This window comes from Manihot esculenta, chromosome 11 (assembly GCF_001659605.2).
Source record: "Manihot esculenta cultivar AM560-2 chromosome 11, M.esculenta_v8, whole genome shotgun sequence".
Classification (NCBI taxonomy): Eukaryota; Viridiplantae; Streptophyta; class Magnoliopsida; order Malpighiales; family Euphorbiaceae; genus Manihot; species Manihot esculenta.
The window spans coordinates 32,500,379-32,528,169 of record NC_035171.2 but is presented as its reverse complement, the minus strand read 5'-3'; the positions used below and the strand labels follow the sequence as shown (position 1 = coordinate 32,528,169).

General features: G+C 36.3%; 3 protein-coding genes across 7 annotated transcripts; 2 read left to right on the top strand and 1 right to left on the bottom strand.

The window, feature by feature from the left end:
• Positions 1-234: 234 nt before the first annotated feature.
• Positions 235-5,163, top strand: LOC110626070. Of its 4 annotated transcripts, none has more exons than XM_021771808.2 (7): positions 235-522; positions 2,297-2,363; positions 2,961-3,110; positions 3,416-3,489; positions 3,623-3,741; positions 4,122-4,205; positions 4,665-5,163. In XM_021771808.2, the coding sequence occupies exons 2-7, from the start codon at positions 2,357-2,359 to the stop codon at positions 4,768-4,770; spliced, it is 540 nt and encodes a 179-aa protein (XP_021627500.1). In that variant the 5' UTR covers positions 235-522; positions 2,297-2,356; the 3' UTR covers positions 4,771-5,163. The 4 variants fall into 4 exon arrangements, with proteins under 4 accessions (XP_021627500.1, XP_043817503.1, XP_043817504.1 ...); XM_043961568.1 differs by having other exon boundaries at positions 235-597; XM_021771807.2 differs by lacking the exon at positions 235-522 and adding an exon at positions 1,471-2,043.
• Positions 5,164-6,320: 1,157 nt separating this feature from the next.
• On the top strand, positions 6,321-7,935 carry LOC110625908 (60S acidic ribosomal protein P2B). Its single transcript, XM_021771601.2, has 4 exons — positions 6,321-6,475; positions 6,573-6,662; positions 7,328-7,557; positions 7,693-7,935. The coding sequence occupies exons 2-4, from the start codon at positions 6,575-6,577 to the stop codon at positions 7,717-7,719; spliced, it is 345 nt and encodes a 114-aa protein (XP_021627293.1). The 5' UTR covers positions 6,321-6,475; positions 6,573-6,574; the 3' UTR covers positions 7,720-7,935.
• A 2,107-nt stretch (positions 7,936-10,042) lies between these two features.
• LOC110627090 (histidine-containing phosphotransfer protein 1) lies at positions 10,043-23,600 on the bottom strand. Of its 2 annotated transcripts, XM_021773324.2 has the most exons (7): positions 23,423-23,600; positions 23,040-23,079; positions 22,641-22,771; positions 22,473-22,541; positions 10,911-10,982; positions 10,477-10,549; positions 10,043-10,286 (listed from the first exon to the last, which is right to left on the bottom strand). In XM_021773324.2, exons 2-7 carry the CDS (start codon positions 23,049-23,051, stop codon positions 10,227-10,229), a joined length of 417 nt encoding a protein of 138 aa, XP_021629016.1. In that variant the 5' UTR covers positions 23,052-23,079; positions 23,423-23,600; the 3' UTR covers positions 10,043-10,226. The 2 variants fall into 2 exon arrangements, with proteins under 2 accessions (XP_021629016.1, XP_021629015.1); XM_021773323.2 differs by lacking the exon at positions 23,423-23,600 and having other exon boundaries at positions 23,040-23,099.
• Between the last annotated feature and the right edge of the window lie 4,191 nt (positions 23,601-27,791).

The window sequence follows — 27,791 nt, the reverse complement described above, 5'->3', positions numbered from 1 at the left end:
TAAACTAACAATATAGTTGATTTGACTTATATAAAAAAAATAATTACTATCATATTCCTAAATTTTAAATTAATTAATTATAATATCTTTATATTTTTTAAATTATATTAAAAATTTTTTATAATTTAATTCGACATCCGCTAAATTTTATTATTTTTACCGCTATTCTTTTAATTAAAGAAGAGAGGACTTATTTTTATAGTCAATTTACCCTCTTTATCAATATCAACAGATACGATTATTTCTCCCTTCTCTGTCTCTTTTTCTTCTTACTTTTTTTTCTTCCTTCATTTCAAGTCCACCTTGAATGGATGACAGTTTTGGAATCGAGGAGCAGAACTACCTTGTGTCTAGTAAGGAAGGCCAGAAGAGGACCCCTCAATATTGCTCAATGACCTCTCGATCTACCTGGCATCTGACGAGCAGATCTACTTAGTAACAGTGGTAGACTCTGAGGAAGGCCAAATGCCAGCTATAGTCGGAGACTCTAAGCAAATCATGCCTATCGATCCTCTTGCCAAGGTTTTTCTTCTGCCTTTTGGGTGCACGGATTTGTTGGTGCCTTGAATGCATTATCTCACTAAAGTCCCTACTATGGTGTGATCGTCTTTATCTCTACCATTTTCACTAAGTTGTTGTATATGATGCTTTCTTGTGCTTCTTGTACTGTGTATTCGATTGAGATTGGATTTATGTGGAGATGGGGCACGAAGGCATCGATTCTTGACAGAAAGATGGCAACCGTAATCACTAGGATTAATGAATTTACAGAACAAGAAGGTTATGTGCTCTTTTTATTGTCAGGCTTCCACCATTTGAGGAGAGAGCTTTTAAGACTTCGAGCTTTTTCTCTTCTCCTCCTGTTCTTGTTTTTTCTAGCTTTTTCTGCATTTGACTGTGAGGTCTGCAGATTCATTTGTCTTGCATACTGCCTTGCTTCTTCCAAAAACTGAACAACTAAAATTAACTTGTTGAAAACACTCCAGGAACCCTCCCATCTGTCCCCTGTATACCAACTACTACCTGGACATGCCTCCAACTAAATTGTACAACCCCATTGAAATATCAAAATGAAAATAGTTGATAGATATTAACAATTAAAACATAAAAAATCAAAGAATTATCAATTAAAACATAAATCTGTGATGCTGAGTTTTAGGAAGGAGGCGCATGTAGCTATGGGTTTTGATATGCTAAATGATTGGGCTGTTGATGATGTGTGAGAGAAAACGAGAAGCAGAGATGTGAGAGAATAAATAGAGAGAGGAGTGAGTTTCCTTTGTTATATGGAGGGTAATTTAAAAATAAAAATTAGTTTTTTCAATTTTGACCTTAAAATTAACGATAAAATTAATAAAAATTAATGGATATTTTTTTAATGGAACTAAAATTATAAAAATATTTTAGTATAATTTTAAAAATATAAACATATTTTAATTAATTTAGTTAAAATATAAGAATATAATAGTAATTATTCTCAAAAAAATTGTCTAAAAATTGAGCCTGGCCAATTACAAACCCATACTTCCTCAAAAGCCAGAATTACTTCAGCCCGTATTCTTTTGCCCCCCCAGTTCCCACCTCGTTCCTTCATTTCTTAGGAACAGACTGCGCACTCCCTCCTCCTCTCGTCTGCCCGACTGCCGAGTCCTCTCACCGTTCTTCCCTCTTTCTTTCTCTCTGCGCCCCTTCACTCTCCCCTCTCTCTCTCTCTCTCTGAGCGACTGCACCTTGGCCTCCACCGGTCCTCTACTCGTTAGCTGCTGTGCCTCATTAGAGTCATCCCTTCTCTCTGCCCTTGCTGCTCTGCTGTGCCTCATTTCTTCCTCTCGGAACCAAACTGACCGATTTCAACGCAGTTTATGCGGCTATATTACACAATATCAAACGGAAAGAGAAACAAAACGACATTTTGCTCAGTTGAACCGGCTCGTCAGCTTAGTAGCCTCATTTCAACTCTACCTCTTTTACAGAAATATTAGCATTCCACACGCTAATTCTCGGAGCCTTCTTCTTGAATTATTCCACTTTGGTGTAATAAAGGTTAGTTTTACAATGTCTTGCGTGTGTTTGATGAAATTCTTCAATAGAGGTGTTTTTCAGTATTCACAGCCTACTTACATTATAATGTTTCCATTCATTTGTTGAAGTGAATGAGGAAATTGTAAGCTTTCCTGGATTCTTGTTATCCATATAACAGATAATCTTCTCAGTTATTTTATTATGCTGTTGCTGTTGTTTCATACTACTTCATTGATTTCTGGCCTTAATTTTGTTTCTTTCTTGTGGTTTACAGGTTCTGATACCTAATTGAACTTTGGGCTTCTAGTAGCGGAGAGTTTACTCAAAAGCAATCATGGATGGTATGTGAATGCTCCTGCTTCTTTTTGTACTTGTTTTCCTTTTTGTAATTGTATGTTTTAGGGCACGAAAATCAACAATTCTGAGCAATATTTTCTACCATTAGCTTAGCTCTTTTTTGGGAGAGTTAGGGAGTGTTGGGTGTAACGGAAGTATATCAGAGAATATCGTGCGCAAACTTTCGGGTTAAATATGGGCACAGTGAGGCTATGCATGTTTCTACTAAATGAAAGTGGCTGTCGGGTTGTTTAACGGCAAATGAATTATTTCGAGAATATTAATTTGTGTCCCACGTGCATAAATGCTCATGTACATTGCTTGTTCTTTTTTCTCGTTTCTTTTACTTTTTTGCTCATTGTGTGCTTATGGAGTTACTCTCTTTGTTTTACATCAACAATACTGATTTAAGGTTTTGAAGAATTTTAGTCAATGTTTCATGGTTGGTACCTGGGATTTCTTTCTTTCATTTGTCAAATTTATGTGCGTCTGCAAAGTGTTGCCTAAGGTCATTCTGTACACCATTCCATTTACATATTAAAATTACTAGTTAAGAGACTTGTATATGTATTTACAAGCTTGTCTATTATTATGGTATTCAGTTGATTCACAACCAACTATGGAGGAAACTATATTGGTTGGAGATGATCTGATGATGGGGCCACCATCTCCTCTCGTCCCACCAGAAATTGCATCTCATGTGCTTGAAGGTGTTGATTTGTGTGATGGAATTTTAAGGAACCTATTTCTCTGTAAGTTTGCATTTCCATTGTGTTTGTTTAATTCATTGGACAATTTAGTTTGTTAATGGTATCCGGTAGAGTTGTTATGCAAAATATACTTCAAACATGATTGCTTAACCTTGACATTAGGGGCATCTACTTTTCATGTTACCTTGTTAGTTAGACTGATACATATGATGTTATGAAATTATTCTTTCTATGAATGAAAGGAAGAAAATAACTTTAATTACAGCTAAAATCGCCGGTCTTTGATTTTCACTATAAGGTCTTATAAACGGACACTAATGAGTAATTAATTCCTGAATATATTGTAGGTTTGCAAATCAATGACATTGAGCCTTTCTGTCAAGATGAGCTTGTTTTATATCGTCAGTGTGCTGAGAAGAGGGTGAGAATGATTTCCTTTTATGCTTGGCTTTTTTGTATTTTATGTTTAAATGTGTAAATGGAGATTTTGGAGCTTGACTCATTGATTGACATAAATAGCTCCTTTCTTTCTTTCTTAAAATGCTGAGTGACAGGATATGGAAATCAGGAAACGGCTTCAAGATAGTGAGCGTAAATTGGGGTTATCAATGCCCTTAGATGAAGCAAAGGAAAGAGTTTCTCAGCTTGAATCAGAAATCACATCACTGGATAGGTACTTTATGTGACAATAGTTTTGATAATATGTTGTGAAAGTTTCTTCTTGCAAGGATATGAATATGCATACTGTGACGTGTCAGTGCAAGCAATGTGTACTTGTTCAATGTTTATATTTTCATGTTCATGTTTTATCCTGTATCCTAGTTTTGGGATCAGCTTTGTAAAAGGATAAGGACCTGGATTTCTTTGTAACAGAAGTGGTGCACCGTGCTAACCATTGTACTTGTAATATATAAGAAATAGAAAGAAAGATAAATTAACAATTTCTAAAAGAGTTGCTGTTGATGGTACAATACAAATGACTGATATTTAGCTATTTGGATTGTTTACACTTCTTTGGACATCACTCATGTGCCATACTGTTTACCTACATAGGCGCCTGATTCTTGCTAGTGGAATTGAAGGCATTGAAGGATTTCGCCAGAGATGGAGCTTGCATGGTCGTCTTACTGATACAAAGTAATTTCTATACACATCCTTGTACTTCATGGAATAGGCATTAATGTTTACACAGATAAAATGAATCAGTTCCTTTTCAACTTAAAATAGTATGGAGTTGTTTCAATTATATTTGTCAATAAGTGGCTTTGATTAAGATTGGGCAGGTGTACCTGGTTACTAAATGGTTTGTAGTGTGGACTCCACCTTCCCCCCCCCACCCCAATACATATCTTGAAATTAATAGGTAAAAGTTGTTTTCTTTTTTGAGCTGTATTAATAAATATAAAGCCAGAATAGTTGTTGGGAAGAGAAAGCTGATATTAAAAACTGAGTTAGCTGATATTTTTTAATGGACTGTTAGCTATTTGACCTATGCTTTTTAAGTGTTGGAGAAATAAATGGTAAAAACTATCATATTGTAACTGTATTCTAGTTTCCTCTACTGAATTAATTAGGCTTCTCCATTGTGCCGTGCAGGAGAAGGTTGGAATCTTTAAAGCAGGGTATTCAGAACAGAAAGAAGGATGTGAATAAGGATGAGCCAGCACCAAGTTCAACTACCAAAAGATGGTTCTTCTGGTGACATTTTTGCTGCATTTTTATAGGGCCATTTTCTAATAAGCTCCATCAGCAACCTTTGGCATTACAATGCTAATGAACTCGATACTGCCAAGAAGGGCCGGAATTGAAATGAATTATGTGTTACAAATGCAATTTCAAGGATTCCTATGAACACTCCAAATCTGTATCCAGTATGCTGTGATAGTACGTATGGCATGAATCTTGTATTGCTGAGGAGTCTGTGCATGGACAAGGTCCACTGATAGAGATTGATTCTATAATCAACATGTATACTCCACAGGCAAGAAGAGCTTGAGCACTTGCATGAAATAATACAAGGATTACATGAAGTTCTCAGGATTTTTGGATTGAAAAAAAAAAAGTGAAATAAAATTTATTTGCAGGTATACTTGTATATATGAAATAATTTTATGAACAATATGTTCAATTAGGATGATGCATTCATAACTGAAAGTCCCTTCTCACTTCTTTCACTGCAACTAATAAACTTGGTTAAAGGTTGAACTTAGAAAAAATTTACATCACTACCGAGAATCAGAAAAGAGAAGACAGCTTACGGTTCATTCGCATCAACTGAGCTGTGAAGCTTTACCACCTAAATTAATATGATTGTCCAGTGGAAATATTACCATCTCACTTGCATTCACTAATCCTAATTGATATGCATTTGAGAACAGGTAAATTTGTCTTTGGTCCAGAATTTTCACACAATATTCAGGCAAGCCCAGTTGCTTTGGGTGGCCAGACAGAGCATCACGAATATTTTGTTGGATTCTATGAAATTGCCAACGGCTATTGACTTCCTAAAATCCATGATGTACAACGCTAAAACATTCCTTCTGTTTGATTTTGACTGAATCAAAACCACTGAGCTTATTTTAGCTAACCAAAGTTAATGTCATAGTAATTGAATTCCTTTTTTTTTTTGAAAGCAATAGTAATTGAATTCCTTAAATGGTAAATATCAAAGAAATGAAATTAATACAATTTATTAATACTATTTTCTTTAAAAGTTTGTTGTAATTTTTTAGTAAAATAAATAAAGTAAGAAATTTAATTTTAATAATTTGTATGAGAAAACTTACTAGTTAACCATTTAATTTTGAAAAATATATTAAAATATTTTATGAGATTTTTAAAAACTTATTAATTAATTTTTTTATTAATTTTAGCCATTAATTATTTTACTATTTAATTCTTATGATTTTTAAAAAATTTATTAATTGATTTATCAATTTTGTAAAAATATATATTATTTAATTTTTTTCATACTGAAAATATTTTAAATTTTTATGTAATATTTAATAGTTAAAATTAATAGATATTAATTAGTAAATATTTTAAAAATTTATAAGTTTTTCATATGTTTTTTAAACCCAAAAGACTACCTTAAGAGTTTTCTAATACTCTAAAGATTAAGTAGTAATTTTATCTAAAAATTAACAAAACAAGTTAGACAATGTCTACGATAGGAATTGGGCCGGATAAAAAATTAGTGGACTTGGATTAGGATAGGCAGGCCTCTGGCCTAAGCTGAGTATTCAAAAATGAATGGACTCGATCTGATAATCACTTCCGAGAGAAAAACCCTAGCCATATATATTTCTCACATATAGCCATTCCTTGCTGTCTTCTCGTGGAAACCCTAACTGCAGCATTTGCTTGCTCACTTCATCGCTGAAAATCAGCCAATCCATAATCTCAAAGTAATATCTTTCGCCTTCTTCCCTTCCTCGCTCTATGGAAGTTCTTCATATGCATTATAGCGATACTGATTTGATATAACGAATGTTGTTTGAGCAGGAATGAAGGTTGTAGCAGCGTATTTGCTCGCCGTCTTGGGAGGCAACACCCACCCCACAGCTGAGGACTTGAAGGAAATCCTCGGATCTGGTACTTTCTCTCACTCCTCCTCACTCTCAATGAATGTTTACACTTGACTTAATCATAATCTGCTCGTTATTGAGATATAACCTGTTTAATTAATTTTACCGCTGTTGCTTATCTTTACATGTTTTAGTTTTTGTTTAATAATCTTTTCGTGATGAAAACCATGTATTATCTCTGCCGTTGTTCTTGGAGCTCTGTTTGATTTTGTTGTAATTGTGGCTTAATGATGATGTGCATGTGTGAGGTTTAATGATATTGAATAATTTATCTGGAAGACGAGAATAGTTTCTGATGGTTTTATATTAAACTGCTTTTTGCAACAAACTTTTGTGGAGTTACAATACCAATTTTTGTTGTAATTATTGAATAATTTGCTTATTATGTCTCATACTTCTATATGCAGTGCCCACAATAATTGTTTATTTACCCAATCCATAAGTGATAGTTTTTGCCTTTGTTTTCTTAAAATAGCAAGCATTAAACAAATATCTGAACAACTTCATGTTTCTGTAAAGCAAATTATCCTGATCTTTGCAGTGGCAACTTTGTAGAGTATTACTGCATTTTATCAGTGTATCTGTGCATTAACCTCAATGAATGATAATGTCCAGAACACATTAAGGCTTTGGAAGGATGTTATAAAAAAAATAATTTTGTTCATGTTGCAGTTGGAGCTGATGCTGATGAGGATAGGATAAAGTTGTTGCTGACTGAAGTTGAAGGAAAAGATGTTACAGAGTTGATTGCTGCTGGTAGAGAGAAATTGGCTTCAGTGCCTTCTGGTGGTGGTGTTGCCGTTGCTGCTGCTGCTGCTCCTGCTGCAGGAGGTGGTGCTGCAGCTCCTGCTGCTGAGGCCAAAAAGGAAGAGAAGGTTGAGGAGAAAGAAGAGTCTGATGAGGTAAACTTTTAATATTGGAAATGGCAATTGCCATTTTTGATTAATGCTTATTACAATTTTCATTGTGCTGGCCCAGTGATTTCATTTTACCTTATTGTTGATGTTGCTTTATTTTTTCCCTCAATTTTGCTGCAGGATATGGGTTTCAGCCTCTTTGACTAAGAGATCTGTTTTCTGGTTCCATTCGTATCAAGTCCTACTTTGTGCTAGCGTTTTAGCTAAAAATTATAATTTTTTTGGTCTGTAGTTGGATATGATAATTAGAACTTGTTTGGCTTTCTGGAAATTTGAGTTAAATATCGGAGACCAGACATTTCGGATATAATTGTTAATTTTGGGATTTCAGTTATGGAATTGCTTGCCCTTTTTTCTCCTTAATCTGATTCCTAGATGCTATATTGTGAAGTTGAAGTAAATTCCTGGAGATTAATATCCCATCAAAGGTTATTTATGGCAATCCCTTAGAGTTTTGATTCATCATTTTTTTGCCATAGTGATGGGGGAGATCCCTTGTGGCTTAAGATCGCCTCTCGTAAGCCAACCTGTTAATCTATTGCTTGAAAATGGCCCTCAGCTTTGAACTTGAGCTTTTGTGAATATGTCTGCATGCTTGACCCATTCGTGAGAAATTATTCAATATATATATATGTATACAATAGTCAGATGATGACAACTTGTGGACATTGCCCATTTTACTTGCAACTATTTTTCCTTAAATCACAAACGAAATTTTCTGCCTGTTGCCATCTTCAAATGGGATTTAACTTCTGCGGGCTTCATATGTTTGTGAAAAATGATTTAATGGAATTATTTATTATTAACCATAATTAATAATTATAGACTTTGTGTCCGTGAAAATGAATCGTTTCAAGTTTGGTTAGTCAAGATTATTTCGAACCAAATTTGAACTTTTGTTGATTCTTTTGAGCTCAGTTGAAATTAGTGTTACATATTTCAAGTTTGAATATTAATAAATTTGGATTTGATTGGTTTTTTAAATATTTGGATTTGATTGGTTTTTTAAATAGTTTAAGAATAATTTATTTATAATTATGATAAATTTAAAATTAAATAATTTTAATTAAATAAATATGTAGATAAGTTAATTTTTAAATTAAATAAAAAAAGAATTGTTAAATTTTAAGAAGTTGAATATTAATAAATTTTATGAAAATTTATGTTGATTTGATTTTAAACTTAATTATTTTATGATATTAAATTTATCATGTTTAACGAGTGAAAATTAAAAAAAAGTCAAACTCAATTTTTAATGAATAAATTTAAAAATTAATTTAAATTTAATTTATTACTTTATGATATTAAATTTAATAAATTTATTTAATGAATTAGTTCATAAATATATTTATACATTTAAAAATTAATTGATTTGTTAACGAGTTAAAAATTAAAAGAGTGAAACTCAAGATTTTACTAAATAACTTAAAAGTTAATTTAAATTTAATCCATTTAAAAAATTACCGAGTGCAATCAAATTTTTATAAAATCAATTATATAACTGCATTTATTTAGGCACCTAAGTCATGCGAAAATGCGCGTTATACTTCCCTGCACATCCTATCAAATAACACAGCTGAACTCGGAAAATATTGTTAATCAGAATCGACCTCCATACATGAAAGCTTACTTTTGTTTCCATAGTAGTTTTATGTTAATATTATATTCTAAAATATTTTTACTTAATAATATATAAATATTAAAAGATTTTGTTTTTTCTCGTGGAGACTATATGCACACTCTCTAATGCCGGTGGGTTATATTACATCACATAAAATTGAAACTAGGAATTTAGTCCCACCCACCCTTATTTACATGACCTGTAAATTTTAATTTTGCCTTCCGTCTATTTCCATTTTAGTTCTCCTACACTGAATTTGGTCTTTTTAATTATTTTTTACCAAGATATTTTAATTTTAGATATTTATATTTAATTAAAAAATGAAAAATAATGCTACGAAACAATAATACTTGTTTAGCTTAATGAGAATTAACTTTTATCCATATGAGTGAGATTATTAATTAAGATGTGTGAAATATCTAAATATGAATTATTGATTAGTGACTCAACAAATACAATATATTTAGAAAGACTGAAGTATACAATTAACAAGAAAATCAATTTTTTAATTTCTTTTATTAAAAACTTGGGGGACTAAATATGACAGTCTATTGAAGATAAATTTACATTTAATCTATTTTCACTTAAAAATAAAAATTTCAGGGGATAATTGTTGTGCTTGCCCTTATTTTACTATTCAATAAATTAAAATATTCTTTCAATATTTGTAATGTTCTATGGGATTGTGGTTGGAAAGCCAAAAATTGTAATTCAAAATTTTTTTTTCTAACTTGTAATTGGTGGTTTCCTTATCTAAGTTTTATTTATGAAAAATAAAAAAATATCAAGATTGAAAGCTATTTCTTTCACAAATTGAAATTTAATTTCGAAATTTATCGAAAAAATTAATAGAGCACTGAACAATATTAAAAGTCTCAAACTCAAACATACAAACATAGAACAAAAGCAGTCTTACAACGGGTAGAACTTTGAGTTCTAGTGAACTCTTATTTATATTATCATAGCATATATTTGTAAAGCCAACTCAGATTTTCTGCCTGAGCACCTGAATTGGCATAGCTAAACCACCACCCTATGGACGGAGGAGGAGGCGGCGTCTCCTGCTCTCATTAGCCATGATGTATCTCTCTATCTGCACTCAATTACAGTATGATTAACAGTGTGGACACTGCAAATTAAGGATATAATATTGGTGTATTATAAGGAATTTAGAAGATTGAAAAAAAAGAAAAAGAAAAAGAAGCTTAAATCCTTGGTGGTTCACTTGATCTTTAGGCACCTGGAAAAGTGTTAAAAGGCCTGAATTATGAAAGAAGATCTACCTGGGTAATTGAATTTAAGTTGTTCTTCAGAACCTGGAATGCAATGTTCAGCTTGTTGAAAGCCTCAAAGCACCTAAAAGAATGACAACCCATTATAATCGTGTACGTACAACAGTTGTATGTAATAATTTTTCCATAGTGATGTAAGACTAGAGATTACTCTCCAATGCATTAATTCCAGTTAATTTAAAGCTTAAAAAAGAGTTAACAGCCATAGTCATGCTTAGAGTTCAATAAGAATCACCAAAAATTGCAATCACTATCTTGAACACTGTTGTAGCAGTGAGTAGGAAGCTAGTTCTTCTGTTAGAAATTATGGCATTCATGTAATGAGCTAGCTGTAATTGTAAGCAAACTGCATACAATAATATTATGTACATATATGTTTGACAGTCATCTTAATGAATCAATGACAGAAACGAGATGCTTCTTACCCGTCTTGATCCATAGCATCGCTAGCATTTTGGAGCTCACGACACGCAAGGTTCACCCGGCGGGCACCAATGCTGCAACTCCAAATGCAGATTGTTAAAATGCAGAATTCAATCTGTAGTTTCTGAAATAGTATGATGAAGAACATCAAGTCAGTGAGTGGCATATTTATTATTTATGTTGACATATGACCTTGAGGTTACCTTATAGTGTAGCTTTAAGACGAATTTGTACATACACTGATTACTTTTCGTCTCCTTTAGGTTTCATGGATATATAATAGAGATTAAAGCAAATAAGAAAGATCAATAGAAGGAAAGACAGCTAACAGCTGCCACTTAGATAGACACAGATATGTAGCTTGTGGAATTCAAATAACCATTACAATCTGATAAATATTTTCCTCTTCCTGGTCCATGGTAAATCTGGTTTTCTTCTGGGTCCTTTCTTGTTGGGCTCCCTGATGGGTCTCTCCATGTTCTTCCTGGTGAAAGGACCTGTAAAATAAGAAAGAATGGTCAGGGGCCTACCGGGTGTGCCCCGGCAGAGGCCCTCCGACGCCCAAGTCAGATTTTATGGCTCAGAGTAGTATATTTAAGCAAGGGTTACAGAAAGAATAAAAATGGTGTCCAGGAAGGAGAATGAAGAAGAAGAGCCTATCCTGTGATATATATATATCTGTCTCTCTGCCATAATGCTAGCTGTCTTCTGTCGCTTAGCTCCGTATGTACGGATGTGTCAGGCGTCTGCTCCATGCGTAACGGCCATTAATTCTCCTCTGATACGCATGCGGAAGGACCTACCAGCGGGGCATCTTGGTCATTTTCCCCTTTCCGGGCTGGGTTGAATGGTAGGGCTGAAGTTGAGCCTGGTGAGGGCCTGATTACTGGGCCGAGAGGTTTGGGCCGGTTTTGATTGAGGAGTCTAGGCGGAGTCCGGCCCTGTGACTGAGCGGGCTGGACCTGGCTCTCGAGGGGAATATTGAAGCCTTCGAATCATGGGCTGTTTTCATGGGCCTGGCCTTTAGGCCGGGGTGAAGAAATCCAGCAGTCATCAATTGCCCCTTTATCTCCTCAGCAGTTATTCCATGACTGGTGAGGGGATAAATCTTTAATTTCTATTCATGTGTGGTCTGAGAACTGCTCTTGTTGAAAGTTCCATTTCTTTCCCTTTTTATTTTTTTGTCTCTTTACTTTGATGTTTGAATGTATGGCGTTATGGAAATGTGTGTTCGATGACAAATGATATTTCACCTCGGCATGTACCTCATCATTATTTTCTACTCACACTATCTTCTGGTTTTGTCAACTTTACTTATTTGTTGGATCAAGCCGGCTCTACTGGGTCTTTGCTGGTTGAACCGATCCGGGCTAAGAGCTCGGAGTCTGGTTAAGCTTCTAACTTGCGAATTTTTCTTATTCTCATGAGGGCATTCTTTTTTTTGGCTCGCGATCTCGTCATTGTCGCGAGCTCAGGAATATAATACCTTGTTCCTCTTGAGATATCCTTCCGGTAATCGGTGTGGTTTGAGCTGTAAACTCCACTGGGATAGAGTACTCGTTCTTTTGTTGTTTTCCTGTTACGAGTTCATCCGAGCTGGGAGCTCGGTTCTTTGCTTTTCGCTTAGGCTTTTGTGCCTATAGCCTGTGACGATGTCTATATCGCGAGCTCCGAAGTTCGGAATTTCACTTTCTTCACTTTGATGCCCCGAGCTCTTTTGTGAAGTCGGACTTGATTTCTTGCTTTCTTGTCGACCATTATTCGGGCTGTGTTTCAGTCTGACTGTTCATTTGTTTGGTTTTAACTTTTCTTTTATAGGCTTATAGCCTTGCCGGTCCAAATGTGAGGCCCCTCCAGGCTTCCGGGAAGGTCGACCTTGGATTGCAGGGGTCGGACTATCTGTTTTTGGATTTGACCGTCTTGCCTTCTTGATTCTTTATTTGACCGTTGGACTCTCGTGTATGTTTTTTGCCCCCGAGTATTTATGGGCTGTCTGCTTTCGAGCCTTTTGCGGGCTCTTTGTTGCTTGGACCTTTCTCTAGGTCAGCTGAGTTGGTTTAGTGTGAGCGGTCAATTCTCGAGGTCGTTGCCTCTCATGATTGCCCGTGATTCTCTGTTTGGCTTTGTATTTTGGTATGCAGTTTGCTTAGGAATCGCCTTGCCTTAATTTGGTCTGTCTTATCGGGTTTACCAGTACTGCGCTCGTTTTCTTGAGATCGGCATGATGCTTTGGTACTTTTGGCTGTTGTGTGAGATTAAAGTCTATCTACCTGATGACTTGAGCTCCTTTGGGAGGTCGGAGTTTAGCTTTTTCATTTATGGTCCCGTGCCCCAATCTTTTATGTGAGATCAGAACTATGTTCTTTATGAGTTGTTTTTGCTTGTTGCATCGGATGATCTTGGGGATTCTGGCTATTTTTGCTCCGGGAGATCTTTGAGATCTTTGCCGGTCTTCTACCTCAGTGAGGTCTTCTGCCTTATTGAGGTCTTCTGCCTCTTTGAGGTTTTCTGCCTCTTTGAGGTCTTCTGCCTCTTTGAGGTCTTCTGCCTTTTTGAGGTCTTCTGCCTCTTTTGAGGTCTTCTGCCTCTTTGAGCTCTTCTGCCTCATTGAGGTCTTCTGCCTCTTTGAGGTCTTCTGCCTCATTGAGGTCTTCTGCCTCATTGAGGTCTTCTGCCTCATTGAGGTCTTCTGCCTCATTGAGGTCTTCTGCCTCTTTTGAGGTCTTCTGCCTCTTTAAGGTCTTCTGCCTCATTGAGGTCTTCTGCCTCTTTTGAGGTCTTCTTTTGCTAGGACCTCAGTGAGGTCTTCTTTTGGTGGGACCTCAGTGAGGTCTTCTTTTGTCAAGACCTTGTTGAGGTCTTCTTTTGCTAGGACCTCAGTGAGGTCTTCTTTTGTCAAGACCTTGTTGAGGTCTTCTTTTGCTAGGACCTCAGTGAGGTCTTCTTTTGTCAAGACCTTGTTGAGGTCTTCTTTTGCTATGACCTCAGTGAGGTCTTCTTTTGTCAAGACCTTATTGAGGTCTTCCTTTGTCAAGACCTCATTGAGGTCTTCTTTTGCTAGGACCTCAGTGAGGTCTTCTTTTGTCAAGACCTTGTTGAGGTCTTCTTTTGCTAGGACCTCAGTGAGGTCTTCTTTTGTCAAGACCTTATTGAGGTCTTCCTTTGTCAAGACCTCATTGAGGTCTTCTCTTGTCAGGACCTCAGTGAGGTCTTCTTTTGTCAAGACCTTATTGAGGTCTTCTTTTGCTAGGACCTCAGTGAGGTCTTCTTTTACTAGGACCTCAGTGAGGTCTTCTTTTGTCAAGACCTTGTTGAGGTCTTCCTTTGTCAAGACCTCATTGAGGTCTTCTCTTGTCAGGACCTCAGTGAGGTCTTCTTTTGTCAAGACCTTGTTGAGGTCTTCTTTTGCTAGGACCTCAGTGAGGTCTTCTTTTACTAGGACCTCAGTGAGGTCTTCTTTTGTCAAGACCTTGTTGAGGTCTTCTTTTGCTAGGACCTCAGTGAGGTCTTCTTTTGCCAGGACCTCAATGAGGTCTTCTTTTGCTAGGACCTCAGTGAGGTCTTCTTTTGTCAAGACCTTGTTGAGGTCTTCTTTTGCTATGACCTCAGTGAGGTCTTCTTTTGGTGGGACCTCAGTGAGATCTTCTTTTGTCAAGACCTTGTTGAGGTCTTCTTTTGCTAGGACCTCAGTGAGGTCTTCTTTTGCTAGGACCTCAGTGAGGTCTTCTTTTACTAGGACCTCAGTGAGGTCTTCTTTTGTCAAGACCTTGTTGAGGTCTTCTTTTGCTAGGACCTCAGTGAGGTCTTCTTTTGCCAGGACCTCAGTGAGGTCTTCTTTTGCTAGGACCTCAGTGAGGTCTTCTTTTGTCAAGACCTTGTTGAGGTCTTCTTTTGCTATGACCTCAGTGAGGTCTTCTTTTGGTGGGACCTCAGTGAGGTCTTCTTTTGTCAAGACCTTGTTGAGGTCTTCTTTTGCTAGGACCTCAGTGAGGTCTTCTTTTGCTAGGACCTCAGTGAGGTCTTCTTTTACTAGGACCTCAGTGAGGTCTTCTTTTGTCAAGACCTTGTTGAGGTCTTCTTTTGCTATGACCTCAGTGAGGTCTTCTTTTGCCAGGACCTCAGTGAGGTCTTCTTTTACTAGGACCTCAGTGAGGTCTTCTTTTGTCAAGACCTTGTTGAGGTCTTCTTTTGCTAGGACCTCAGTGAGGTCTTCTTTTGCCAGGACCTCAGTGAGGTCTTCTTTTGCTAGGACCTCAGTGAGGTCTTCTTTTGGTGGGACCTCAGTGAGGTCTTCTTTTGTCAAGACCTTGTTGAGGTCTTCTTTTGTCAAGACCTTGTTGAGGTCTTCTTTTGCTAGGACCTCAGTGAGGTCTTCTTTTGCTAGGACCTCAGTGAGGTCTTCTTTTGCTAGGACCTCAGTGAGGTCTTCTTTTACTAGGACCTCAGTGAGGTCTTCTTTTGTCAAGACCTTGTTGAGGTCTTCTTTTGCTAGGACCTCAGTGAGGTCTTCTTTTGCCAGGACCTCAGTGAGGTCTTCTTTTGCTAGGACCTCAGTGAGGTCTTCTTTTGGTGGGACCTCAGTGAGGTCTTCTTTTCTTGTATCCGGGAGACCTTGGGGATTCCGGTCTCGTATCCGGGAGATCTTGGGGATCCCGGTTTTAAATCCGGGAGATCTTGGGGATCCCGGTCTTGAATCCGGGAGATCTTGGGGATCCCGGTCTTGAATCCGGGAGATCTTGGGGATCCCGGTCTTGAATCCGGGAGATCTTGGGGATCCCGGTCTTGAATCCGGGAGATCTTGGGGATCCCGGTCTTGTATCCGGGAGATCTTGGGAATCCCGGTCTTGAATCCGGGAGATCTTGGGGATCCCGGTCTTGTATACGGGAGATCTTGGGGATCCCGGTCTTGAATCCGGGAGATCTTGGGGATCCCGGTCTTGAATCCGGGAGATCTTGGGGATCCCGGTCTTGAATCCGGGAGATCTTGGGGATCCCGGTCTTGTATACGGGAGATCTTGGGGATCCCGGTCTTGAATCCGGGAGATCTTGGGAATCCCGGTCTTGAATCCGGGAGATCTTGGGAATCCCGGTCTTGAATCCGGGAGATCTTGGGGATCCCGGTCTTGAATCCGGGAGATCTTGGGGATCCCGGTCTTGAATCCGGGAGATCTTGGGGATCCCGGTCTTGAATCCGGGAGATCTTGGGGATCCCGGTCTTGTATCCGGGAGATCTTGGGAATCCCGGTCTTGAATCCGGGAGATCTTGGGGATCCCGGTCTTCTACCTCTGAGGTCTCTATGTCTCAGGGTCTTCGGGCGAGATTTAGAATTTTTCTGCAAAATAAAAGCTTGCACAGAGCGTATATAACGCGGATGCTCGTTGTTAATTTAATAATGTTCACCAATAATATGTCGCACATGTCATTCGGTTTCATCTTTCAGATGCATGCAAGTATTATCTCATGTGATTCCAAAGATGCAATGAACAATATATTTGCATATGTAAACTTCTCCAAGATTTTACTTTACAAAAGCAATATGTTTAAATATATAATCCCTTTTATTAGGGTATTCATGCTACTCTTAACTAGCAGCGAAAATTTTTCCCCTAAGCTAGTATGCCTCTGAGCATATATCTGTATGCTCATGAAAATTTTATTTTAAGATTTAAGTTTTATAATTAGACCTGATATTCTAAGGTATTTATATTTAAAAATAATAATAATAATTGGAAGTCTGATGTTACTGAAAACATCTTAGCGTTTGCTAAAAATATATAATTTAATTGAGTGTATAAATGTTACTTAAAATATGGCTAGTTAATTTTATTTATTCACTCCGTAATTTATTAATTAGTTTTCATTTATCATATTTTATTTTTAACTGAACTTTACTAATATAAAATAGAAATTGCTACTCAAAAATTGAATTATGATAAATGGAGAAGCTGACCTTTATGTGGCCCTTCTCAATAAGCGATTGAGCAACACCGAGATGATGACACGTTTCCCTATGATCATTTGCTTCACTATAACCCTTGAACCATCTCTGGGTGGGCTGAAACATACTGGCGAATAATCATTAGTTCCACACTTGAAAGTTGAGTTCCGAGAGTGCTTCACCAGCCCCTCTTTTCCCTGGAGTCTTGCACTGGCTATCTCACAAATTTTGGTTGGTTGAAAAAGCTCCCAACGCTGATTGTGAACTGCGGCATGAAACTTCCCTACGGCTCTTGAGTCGGTGAAGTTAACGAATGTGTAACCCTTGTTGGCGTGGTTTCCAAACTTCCATACGCTGCCTTTCTAACCTCCAGAGTTTTCCTCTGATTTGTTGAGACTCCCAATGGCTGAGACCCATGTGTAACAGTATTCCACATCACAGCCCACTCGTGGCAGAGAATGACGCATTAGCGAAGATGATTTCTTTCTCAACCTTGAGGCCGCCGAGCCCGAGCCTCTGTCCATCACCGCTGTCCTCTTCACTTGCCCGACCTCAGCCCAATCTTAAATCGCTCCCTTTTCTCACTACCCAAGCCTGTTCTGCCTCAGACGACAAGCCTCAGCCTCGGAAGCTGAAGGGAAGCTCTCGGCTTAACCGGTGGTCCAGGGCTCGAGCAATCCGCTCTGACCGTTTTTTTTTTTTTTTTTTTAGACCTCTCAGGTCACCGGACTCAGGTGGCCGAGCTCAATCCCCCACCTCAACAATCCAGAGAAAGCGAATTAAAAAGATTTAGTACTGTAACAGCGGGTAATAGAGATGACGAAGGCGTGGATGTCACAGGTGGGAAGTTCCATTTACGCAGTTTCCGACAGCAATAGATGGACGGTCTAGCACTTCGTTGGCGCGGCCTTGGGACAGTTCGAGCATTGCTTGATCGATCGAGGTTGCTCTGTAAATACTCATCTGTTTTACTTCGCCTTTGAATATGAGTTCGGTAACATTATCTCACCCGACCTGGGATGTGAGCCCGACCTCAAACACGGCTCCGACCTCGGTCACAGATCTGAGCTCGAGCACGGATCCGATCTGAATGAGTGTGGTCGTCGAATTTGCCGATGACAGAGCCATCTTTGTGCTTCGCCAGCTTTCCACAAACACAGCTCTGAGCTCGATCACAATTCTGAGCTCGAGCACAGATCCGACCTGAACGAGCAATCTATCGCTGTGGTCGTCGGATTTGCCGAGCTCCTTCCTGTCTTGCTATTCTGACCCACTAACTTGCTAATTCAAATCTTGAGGGCAGTCTGGCCATCCGACCAGGAATGCGGGATCATCCTCCAACATGGCTTTGACCCCAAGCTTACATCTATCTGACTTCACGATTTCAATCTCAAGCTTGGGTCCGTCAACTATTAAGCATGAGCTGATTTATTCATGTGGTTCAATGCCCAGTCGGGTTCGCGATGTTTATTGGGAATCTCTTGTTGGTTTGTTGAAGTCGTTCTTTCCCATTTCGCTTTTCCGACTTGTCTGAGCTTTTCCTCCGACCTGTTGAGCGTGGTCTGCTGGAGCCTTCCCACTCAAAAGTTGATCATCTGGTGGTGGTGTCTGCTTTAATTCTTGAAGGTTGTGGTTTCTTCCCTTGCAGACGTGGTGTCAGCTCTATCATGCCTTCACATCTGGTCCAATTCTACATCACCCCGACCTCATTTGTCGGGTCTTGACCAGACCAGCAGCTTCCTCCTCAGGTCGGCGCGTCTTTGGCAGCTCGAGCTCTTTTCACTCCTGCTATTTCTATATATATATATATATATATATTATTTTTATTTATTTATTTATTTATTATTTTATTTTATTATTTTTTTTTTTGACTTGGAATCTTACAGCCAACCTGCCCATCCAACCCTTACAATATATATACACGGCCGACCTCACAATTTCAATAAATATGTATATTATGCATTTTTTTTTTTTACAGAAAAAATTAAAATTTATACTTACAGGCAAGCACTTCGATCTGAAGTTTCACCTCGTCAGATCTCAAAGAAAAAGTTAGTAGTGATAATATTTAATAAATGTTAAAATAAACAACGAGGGTAGAAAAATGAAGATTAAGAGACTGTCAAGATATTCTTAAACCAGCTGGATCTCTCTTTTCAGCTGGGTTATTCGCTTAAACTTTCATACCTCATGTGGATCTCAATGGGTGGATCTAGAAACTTCAGAGATAGTAAAATCTCTTTCGTTTCCCACAGACGGCGCCATTTGATAAATATTTTCCTCTTCCTGGTCCATGGTAAATCTGGTTTTCTTCTGGGTCCTTTCTTGTTGGGCTCCCTGATGGGTCTCTCCATGTTCTTCCTGGTGAAAGGACCTGTAAAATAAGAAAGAATGGTCAGGGGCCTACCGGGTGTGCCCCGGCAGAGGCCCTCCGACGCCCAAGTCAGATTTTATGGCTCAGAGTAGTATATTTAAGCAAGGGTTACAGAAAGAATAAAAATGGTGTCCAGGAAGGAGAATGAAGAAGAAGAGCCTATCCTGTGATATATATATATCTGTCTCTCTGCCATAATGCTAGCTGTCTTCTGTCGCTTAGCTCCGTATGTACGGATGTGTCAGGCGTCTGCTCCATGCGTAACGGCCATTAATTCTCCTCTGATACGCATGCGGAAGGACCTACCAGCGGGGCATCTTGGTCATTTTCCCCTTTCCGGGCTGGGTTGAATGGTAGGGCTGAAGTTGAGCCTGGTGAGGGCCTGATTACTGGGCCGAGAGGTTTGGGCCGGTTTTGATTGAGGAGTCTAGGCGGAGTCCGGCCCTGTGACTGAGCGGGCTGGACCTGGCTCTCGAGGGGAATATTGAAGCCTTCGAATCATGGGCTGTTTTCATGGGCCTGGCCTTTAGGCCGGGGTGAAGAAATCCAGCAGTCATCACAATCCATAGTGTATGTTAAATTGTTAGAATATATTATTCTTTAAGCATACTTAGCCAGACAGACAGTTAGGATCAATAGGTATGTGTATATGTGGCAGAGTCTAATGACCATTAAAAAGCAGTTCCTACAAAATAACAAAGCCTAACCGAAAATATTCTGACTTTACTAAGATAAAGATGGTTTGTCAAGGATGTAGAGGAGGCAAGATAGGCCGTTGGTCGAATCTAGTATAACTGTAACATGGACAATAATTGGGATCGGCGACTCTCCTAGGGTTCTTCATAATATAAATAGGTATGTATATATATAGCAGGTATTACATAATCAATCTTCCTTGATCTCGTGCAGGCAGAACTAGATAAGGAAACTTTGACTAATGATCATTTATATGTTGCTTCTAGCAGTTCGACACGCTGTAATATCCGGCTAAATTTTGGTGTCGAAATTTTAACTTTCCGACGGAATATCTACATTGAAATCTGAAATCTTGGAATTGAAAACTTTAGAAGGGTAAAATAGATTTTTATAAAATGAATTTGAAGTATTTTATGAACTTGAAGGTTCGGCCACCGAACCTTCAAGTTCTGCTACCGAATGTGACTTCTCTAGCCACCTATAAAATGGCTCTACCCAAAAAGAAGAGAACTTTTTCTCCATTGCCAGTAGAGGTGAGTCTCTAGTCCCTCTTCTTCACAAATCCTTATTTGATTTTTGAGTTTTAGCTTTTGGGATTTTCGGAACTTATTTCTTCTTCTCCTCCGAATTTCTCCATTGTTGTTGTGCTGGTGTTTCCTTCAAGAGGATCGTATTTGGGAGATCGTAGAGGTTTGCAGTGAGATAACTGCTTCAGAACTAGGTTTGCCTCCGCGAGAGGTGAATAGAACTAAACTGAACTATTACTTTAAGAAAATCAAACGTTTTAAGCATGTTCATGCATCACGAATGCCATGTGTATATGATTATGTTGCTTTGCATTAGAATTCATGAATATGATGCATTACATAATTTATTATTGTTGTGGATGAATGTTGGACGATCCATTAGCTCTCGAGCATGTTATGATATGTTATGATGGATACGAAAGTCTAGGTCGATACCCATTTTATGCCCCTGCCATTATATAAGGTAAAGTCCAGGTCAAGGCCCATTCTAAACCCCTGGCACTATGGATATGTTATGTTATGTTTAAGAAAAAGTCTGAAGAGCGCCTATTGTGGGCCGGACACTATTGAAATTTAGAAATGGTTATTGGTGACAAGTCTATCTTGATGTCAATTGTCTGTGTTGCGACGCATTCATACGATTATATATTTTATTTAACTGCTTTTCTTTATATTTCTGCTCACTAGACTCTTGTAACTTATCCTTTTCCCTAATCATAGATTTGCAGGATAAAAATTAACTCAGAAGGTCAGCAGAGTTATTTGGTATAGTTCTGTTATAATAGTATAGATGTGGATATGTATTAAATTATGGATTAGAATTGTGTTTTACCTGAATTTTCTTTTATAATCACTTATTTATGATCTTTATATGTAAAAGTTTTAAAGTATAAGTTATGTTTGAACCAACCTTAGGTATGTAATTTTGACTACAATAGAGTATTTGATGAGAGCTCTAGTATTGGTTTCATATTTTTCAATTATGATGCATGCACATGTCGAGTTTTGGTTTATGAAATGAAAATATTTTTATATATTTGTATGATCATGTATGAGATTATATCAGGTGTAACAGGATGTATAATAGGCTTGCTACGGGTTCCGGCGATCTTAAATCAACCTGAACTCTAGCGCCGATAGCGATTTGATTTTCAGATCGTTACACACGCGCCATAAAAAATACGAATGCGCGTTATCTAGTTAGTTTTCAATAATTTGAATACACAACATATAATGCAAGTGTATTTATGCACGTTAAATTCTTAAAAGCACTCTTTGTTGTCAAATTTAACATAAATTAAACATGGACTATTTTGGAGTCAGCGGCTCTCCTAAGTTCTCTTATGATATAAATGTGTATGTTTATGTGTAGCAGGTGACACATAATCAATCTTCCTTGATCTAATGCAAGTGGATCTTGATAGAGAAACTCTAACTAATAATCATTTATATGTTGCTCCTAACAATTTGATACGCGCCACGCGAATGCACGCGCTTTTCTTTCTAGTTAGCATCCAATGATTTGAATATACAGCAAATAATGCAAGTGTATTTATGCACATTAAATTCTAAAAGTATTCTTTGTTCTCTTGCATCTTAAACAAACTATTTGGAACATTCTTAAACCCTTTCAATTATTTTAGACCGCATAAGTGACAAAAAAACCCTTTTAAACTCTTTTTTTTAGCTCCTTGATAATACAATCCACACTCGTATACATCATATGCAATAAAGAAATTTCTTACATGCACCCCTCATTTGTGCACTCGTTTTATGTGCAATGATAATAAACCGTGATTGAATTTGAAATCTATTATAATTTTAATTTGTTTATCATTTATTTATTAGTTGGGAGTATGTGTACCGGATACTTGTAAGAATTTCCCTTGCAATAAAGATTCTTAAAGAATGGAGTCTTCATGGTTATGAACATACTCACCAAATACTACCATGAATCTAAACATATAAGAAGGAGATTGTTTTGATTAAATGCAAGTGAATTTAATACTGGGAAGGTAAAGACGTTACCTAGAGCTACAGCCTTTAAGCTGATGAGCATAGTTGATAACTCGAGCATAGTTAAGAACAGGCTGATTCCTGATGAATTAAGAAAGATCATTCCGCCTGATTAACAATAAATAAATATAATGGAAAACTAAATAACATTAAACTAAAAAGATCATTTAAAAGGAATACAGGCATCGGTTCAACTCTGCTACACAGTTTTCAGCATCGTTCAGGAACATGGATATCACTTCCACAACAAAGCGAGGATTGTCTGTACTTCGTAAATCAAGCACATGATCAAAGTTATCATCTAATATTCCCTGCAAAGGAGAAAAAACTATAAGAACATAAAAATTAAAAATCACAAATAATTTCTGGCCTGTATAATAATCAACACAAGGGTTTTATTTCCCCTTTTTCTTTGGTGTTTCCAGGAAAATCAAGGCTTTCTTACCGACCAAACAAATACAAAATCATTAGCCTCCTCATTTTCCCTAGCTCCACAACAATGTACTATAAAATAGGAATGAAAACAAAACCACAAATCATATATATATATACATATATATGTAATAACCAAAGGGTCACCTGCTCTTTCATGCTCCTAACACAGTTCCTCTGTTCTTGCCTGAGTTCAATTCCCACCATGATGTTATTCTCAAAAGCAAATATGGAAAAAAAAAAAAAAAACAAGGCAAAATCCAGAAAGCAGAGAGCTGAAATTTATCAGCTCTTCAGCTCTCTCCCACACAAACCATAGATGAATTCTTGCAATGGGAGAGAGCTGTATATATATATATATATATATATATATATATATGTATGCAAAGTAAGAGAAGAAAGAAAGAAAGACAACAAAGAGGCAGTTTGGGATAAATCAAATCTAAACTGGCAGTGAGTGCCAACTTTGGCAGTGAAACCTGGACTGCGCTCTACGTGGAAATGTGTTTATGCGAGCAGTTACTACTTACCAACAACAGCTACGATACGACTGGGCAGTCAACAAACAAACGCCTTTACAGCTTCACGCGCCTCTCCACGCTCCTCCGTGGTGTCCTCCATGGACTGTCTCCAAGTGTTTATTCACAATGGAAACTGTTTTAAGCCATGCTTATCCCTTTTGGCTTTGTTTGGTAAGTTTTTAAGGGCACCAAAGTCGCTTAGTTGTCTGTCTTTTCATATTTATCTCATCAGCTTTAGTTCAGACAAAAAAAAAAAAAAAAAACAGCTATTGTGAATTTGTGATATTTAGTCAACCGCAGTCACTAATGAATTTTATTTTTTAATGCATATTAAATAATAATATAATAAAAAGCTAATTAATAAATTATTATCTCAAAAAAATAATATATAATTTAAGACGAATAAAAAAACAAAGTTATCTTTATGAGACAAATGGTATAACAATTTTCCCTTCAAATTTATTTTTCTTTTCAATTTAGGGCACATATTGCAATAAATACTACTAGATATTACATTTAATATAATAACTTTTCTTTTATTTAATCACAAATAAAATTTAAGATTAAAAACCCATAACCTTTAAAGAAAAAATAAGTACTCTCATTAATTAACAACCTTTTTTCAAACAAATTAGCAGTTGCAGAAGAAAAATTACAATTCTTTGAAATTTATTTGTGGTACCTTATAAACTCTTCTCCATAATTCCTTAAAAAACTGTAGCCAAGAAATAAAAAAATTTATTTAAAACTCTTTTTAAAAAAAATCATTTAGAAGTTAAAATCCTATTTTTTTTATTCGAACAATTAGATTCCCTGTATGCTAATGCGAAAATCTGTGCCACAAGAACATAGCAACCTAAACTTTGAGGTCCACTATAAGAATGGGCCAAAAGTAGACCACTGCTTCATAAATAGTCCATTTATGCTATATCTCAACTATAAGTTCTGATATTTGATGTCATCCACAAAGAAGTGGCTAAATCTGAAAATCTTCAAGAATTACAGGCAAAAAAATTCAGCAAGAACAACGGACAATTTCTGATCATATTGTAACGGCTTAATCTTGTATAAAGAGAAGTCTATTTCTCTCCCACATGATTGTCGTAGTTTTAGCTAGCATTTCATAACGGTAATCATAAATGAATTCACAAAATTTTGCACCATATACGCCAAGACTTCTATCGGAAGAAATCTATTGTTTAAGAATATATTGCTTCCTGTCTGGTTTGCCAACAAAATAAGGATGCTCATTTGTGACCAAAAGAATTGTTACAGTCTCTGGCACTTTCTACACAAATTTGATTAGATCTCTTTATAAACTTTATCGAAGAATTACCAAAATTTGGAGGGAAGTCAATCTCATTAGTGGTGGTCGATTGATTTTCTAAGTATATTCATTTTATTCCAATGGCGCACCCGACACAACATTGACAGTGGCAAACACCTTCTTCGATCACATTGTGCGATTACATGGGTTGTTGAAATCCATCATGAGTGATCGGATGTCATTTTCATTAGCACCTTCAGGAAAGAACTCTTTCGACTGAATGGTGCAAAGTTAGCCTTTTTCTTTGTCTACCATCCCAATCTGATTGCCAAACTGAAGTCGTCACCCATACTATCGAAATGTATTTACGATGCTTTATTAGGGACACACCAAGCAAATGGGTGAAATGGCTTTCTTAGGCTGAATACTACTATAACACTTCATTTCACACCATCTTACTCTCCTTCCCATTCAAAGTTGTTTATGGACGTGATCCATCCTGTTTGTTAGCATACACAGTTGGGTCTCTCGTATCGATGCCATTGATTATGCTCTAATGGATCGAGACACAGCCTCACAGGACATTCGTCTTCGCCTCCACCAGGCTCAAAACCAAATAAAGGAATTTTATGTAGAGGGTATAGAGACTTAGTATTTACCCCTGGTGCCTAGGTGTGATTGAAACTATACCTTCATAGTCAACACTAGGAGGCAGGAAAGCTTAAGAACAAACTTGGGCCTCAGTTCTATGGCCCCTCCAAGATCCTTCGTAAAATAGGCCAGGTTGCCTATCAATTAATGGATCTGCCACCAGATAGAAAAATACATGATGTATTTCATATTTCATTGCTTAAACCATTCATGGGCTCTCCACCACAAACTGTTCCATATTCCCACCCCTCAAAGATGGATGCATTATTCCCCTTTCCTTGACGGTCCTACACTCTCACCTTAATCGTGGTGTTTGGGAGATTTTAGTGCACCGGCAAGGTCTACCATCCACTGATGCCACTTGAGAACTCGTTCCCTCCTTCTGGTAAGCTTATCTAGATTTTCAGCTTGAGGACAAACTCCTTTCTCAGGTGAGGCGTAATGTTAGAGACGCATTTATTGGTAAGGCTGAGGCAAGAAGAGGACAATCGAAACTACAAGACAAAGAAGGAAAGAATATCTCAATTAGCAGTAATGATTAATCGTGATTTCAGCAGCAATTTAAGATTGTAATAAATTTAACTCAAGCCTTAAGTTTAGGCTGCAATTAAGCTTACCTTTCCGTATTAAACTCCATGTAATCTCTATATAAGGGAAACATATTTATGAAATAAAGCATCCATAATTTGATTACTAACACACGAGGTCTTAAACTTCCTTTCACAAACTTTTTTCTTTGTCATCATAGGTCATTTCAGAAAGAGTCGGAATATCAACAAAGAGAATCTGTTCCTTTCTATTAAGAATTTCGCTCTTTCACTATCCGTGCCTCGATCCATATTTAGGACACATAATATATTTTCTTAAAACTAATAAGATTTTTCGTCTTTTTCATTACCCCGGTATTAGCCATGACTCTTGGTTTGGTTAGGTTCATGGTTTCCACATTCTCAAGGGTAGATTTGGGTTTTAAGATTTGATTGGACATGTATTATCTCTAAATTAGGCTTGTAATGTTTGCCTATTATTTTAATGCAGTAAAATTTGTAGTTAAAAGATCATCTTAAAATTGTAAAATTTTGAGTTTAACTTTCGATCGAGAATAATTGTATGTTCATTCGTTTCCCTTACTAGCCAGCCTACAAATTCCAACTTGGGTTCGAGTCGGTTTGCATGGTGAAATTAAATTGATTTGTGCAAGGCAGATTGGAGCCATTTAAAAATAAATATTTATCCAAAATCGACCGGTGAATAGCTCTAGTGTAATATTTGTATTATTCTTTAAGAATAATTTCGTGTGCTTTTATTTTATAATTTTTATTCAAATTTTATTTTTTAAATCACGTAAAATCTCATGCAGTCATTTCATATTTATTTTGAGAGACCTTTTACTTCTCTTTTAAGGTATAAACAAAGTAAAATTTTTAATGGAGTTTGAATAGGTTGGTTAATGTTATAAATAAATTTATTATAAATTGAGTTCAAATCGAGTTTGAATTTAATATTTATTTTATGAATCGAGTTTAAATTTATAAATAAAACTCGAGTAGAGTTTGATTTTGAATTTAAATTTTTAAATTTATTTTCTAATTAAATCTGAATTTATCAAAATTCGACTCGATTTGATTCGATTACATAATATTATGTGATTACAAGAGGATTTGAATTATTTAAAGTATCCTAATATACTCAATTTTAAGTACAAAATGCATTGTTGTAAAGTTTCTTTCAAAAGCAGCTCATTTAATTATAAAATTTAAAAATAAATAAATAACTATATGTGTATATATTGTGAATTTTTGATTGGATGACAAAATTTTCAGAAGAAAGAGGTCCCTATTATTAATTTGGCTTGGTCATTATATATTAATAATTAAAGAAAGAGAAACATGCTTATCCTTTAGGAACATGATGCCAACAACAAATCATGAAAAATCACTACAAGCTTCAGTTTATGTTTATGTAATTTGGCTTTTTCTTGTAAAGATACATTGTATAAATGATTTTAGAATAACAAAATTTAAATAAACTATTATAAAATTATATATAATTTCATTTTTGTTTATAATAAAAATATTTTAATTTTTTAAAAAATAATTTTATTTATATTAAATAATAAAATTTTTTAAAAAATAAATTTATGTGAAATTAAACTACTTCATTTTTTATTAAATTATTCGTTAATCAAATTATTTTAGTTTAAGGCGATTAAATAATATAAATATATTAAAATTATAAAAATTAAATAATATATTAAAATTATAAAAATTAAATAATATGAAAATTTAAAACGAATAATATATTTTTTAATATAAAAATTAAAATATAAAATATAAAAATATTTTAATAAAAAATAATTTTAAAATATGAACCAACTGATTAATTTTATAAAAACTCAGAACTCGGTGATAATTTACCCTTCAATTTAATTTTAATTTTAGATAGACTCCAAGCTCCCTC

Excerpts from the sequence above, each read along its gene's own strand:
- LOC110625908 (XM_021771601.2), top strand. The coding sequence starts at position 6,575 with ATGAAGGTTGTAGCAGCGTATTTGCTCGCCGTCTTGGGAGGCAACACC. Across the intron at positions 6,663-7,327 it reads GAAGGAAATCCTCGGATCTG|TTGGAGCTGATGCTGATGAG; the intron begins GTACTTTCTCTC and ends TTCATGTTGCAG. Across the intron at positions 7,558-7,692 it reads AGAAAGAAGAGTCTGATGAG|GATATGGGTTTCAGCCTCTT; the intron begins GTAAACTTTTAA and ends ATTTTGCTGCAG.
- LOC110626070 (XM_021771808.2), top strand. Across the intron at positions 3,111-3,415 it reads TTTAAGGAACCTATTTCTCT|GTTTGCAAATCAATGACATT; the intron begins GTAAGTTTGCAT and ends AATATATTGTAG. Across the intron at positions 3,490-3,622 it reads GTCAGTGTGCTGAGAAGAGG|GATATGGAAATCAGGAAACG; the intron begins GTGAGAATGATT and ends GCTGAGTGACAG.
- LOC110627090 (XM_021773323.2), bottom strand. The coding sequence starts at position 23,099 with ATGGTGGGAATTGAACTCAGGCAAGAACAGAGGAACTGTGTTAGGAGC. Across the intron at positions 10,550-10,910 it reads GATGCTATGGATCAAGACGG|GTGCTTTGAGGCTTTCAACA; the intron begins GTAAGAAGCATC and ends TCATTCTTTTAG. Across the intron at positions 10,287-10,476 it reads ACTTAAATTCAATTACCCAG|ATAGAGAGATACATCATGGC; the intron begins GTAGATCTTCTT and ends AATTGAGTGCAG.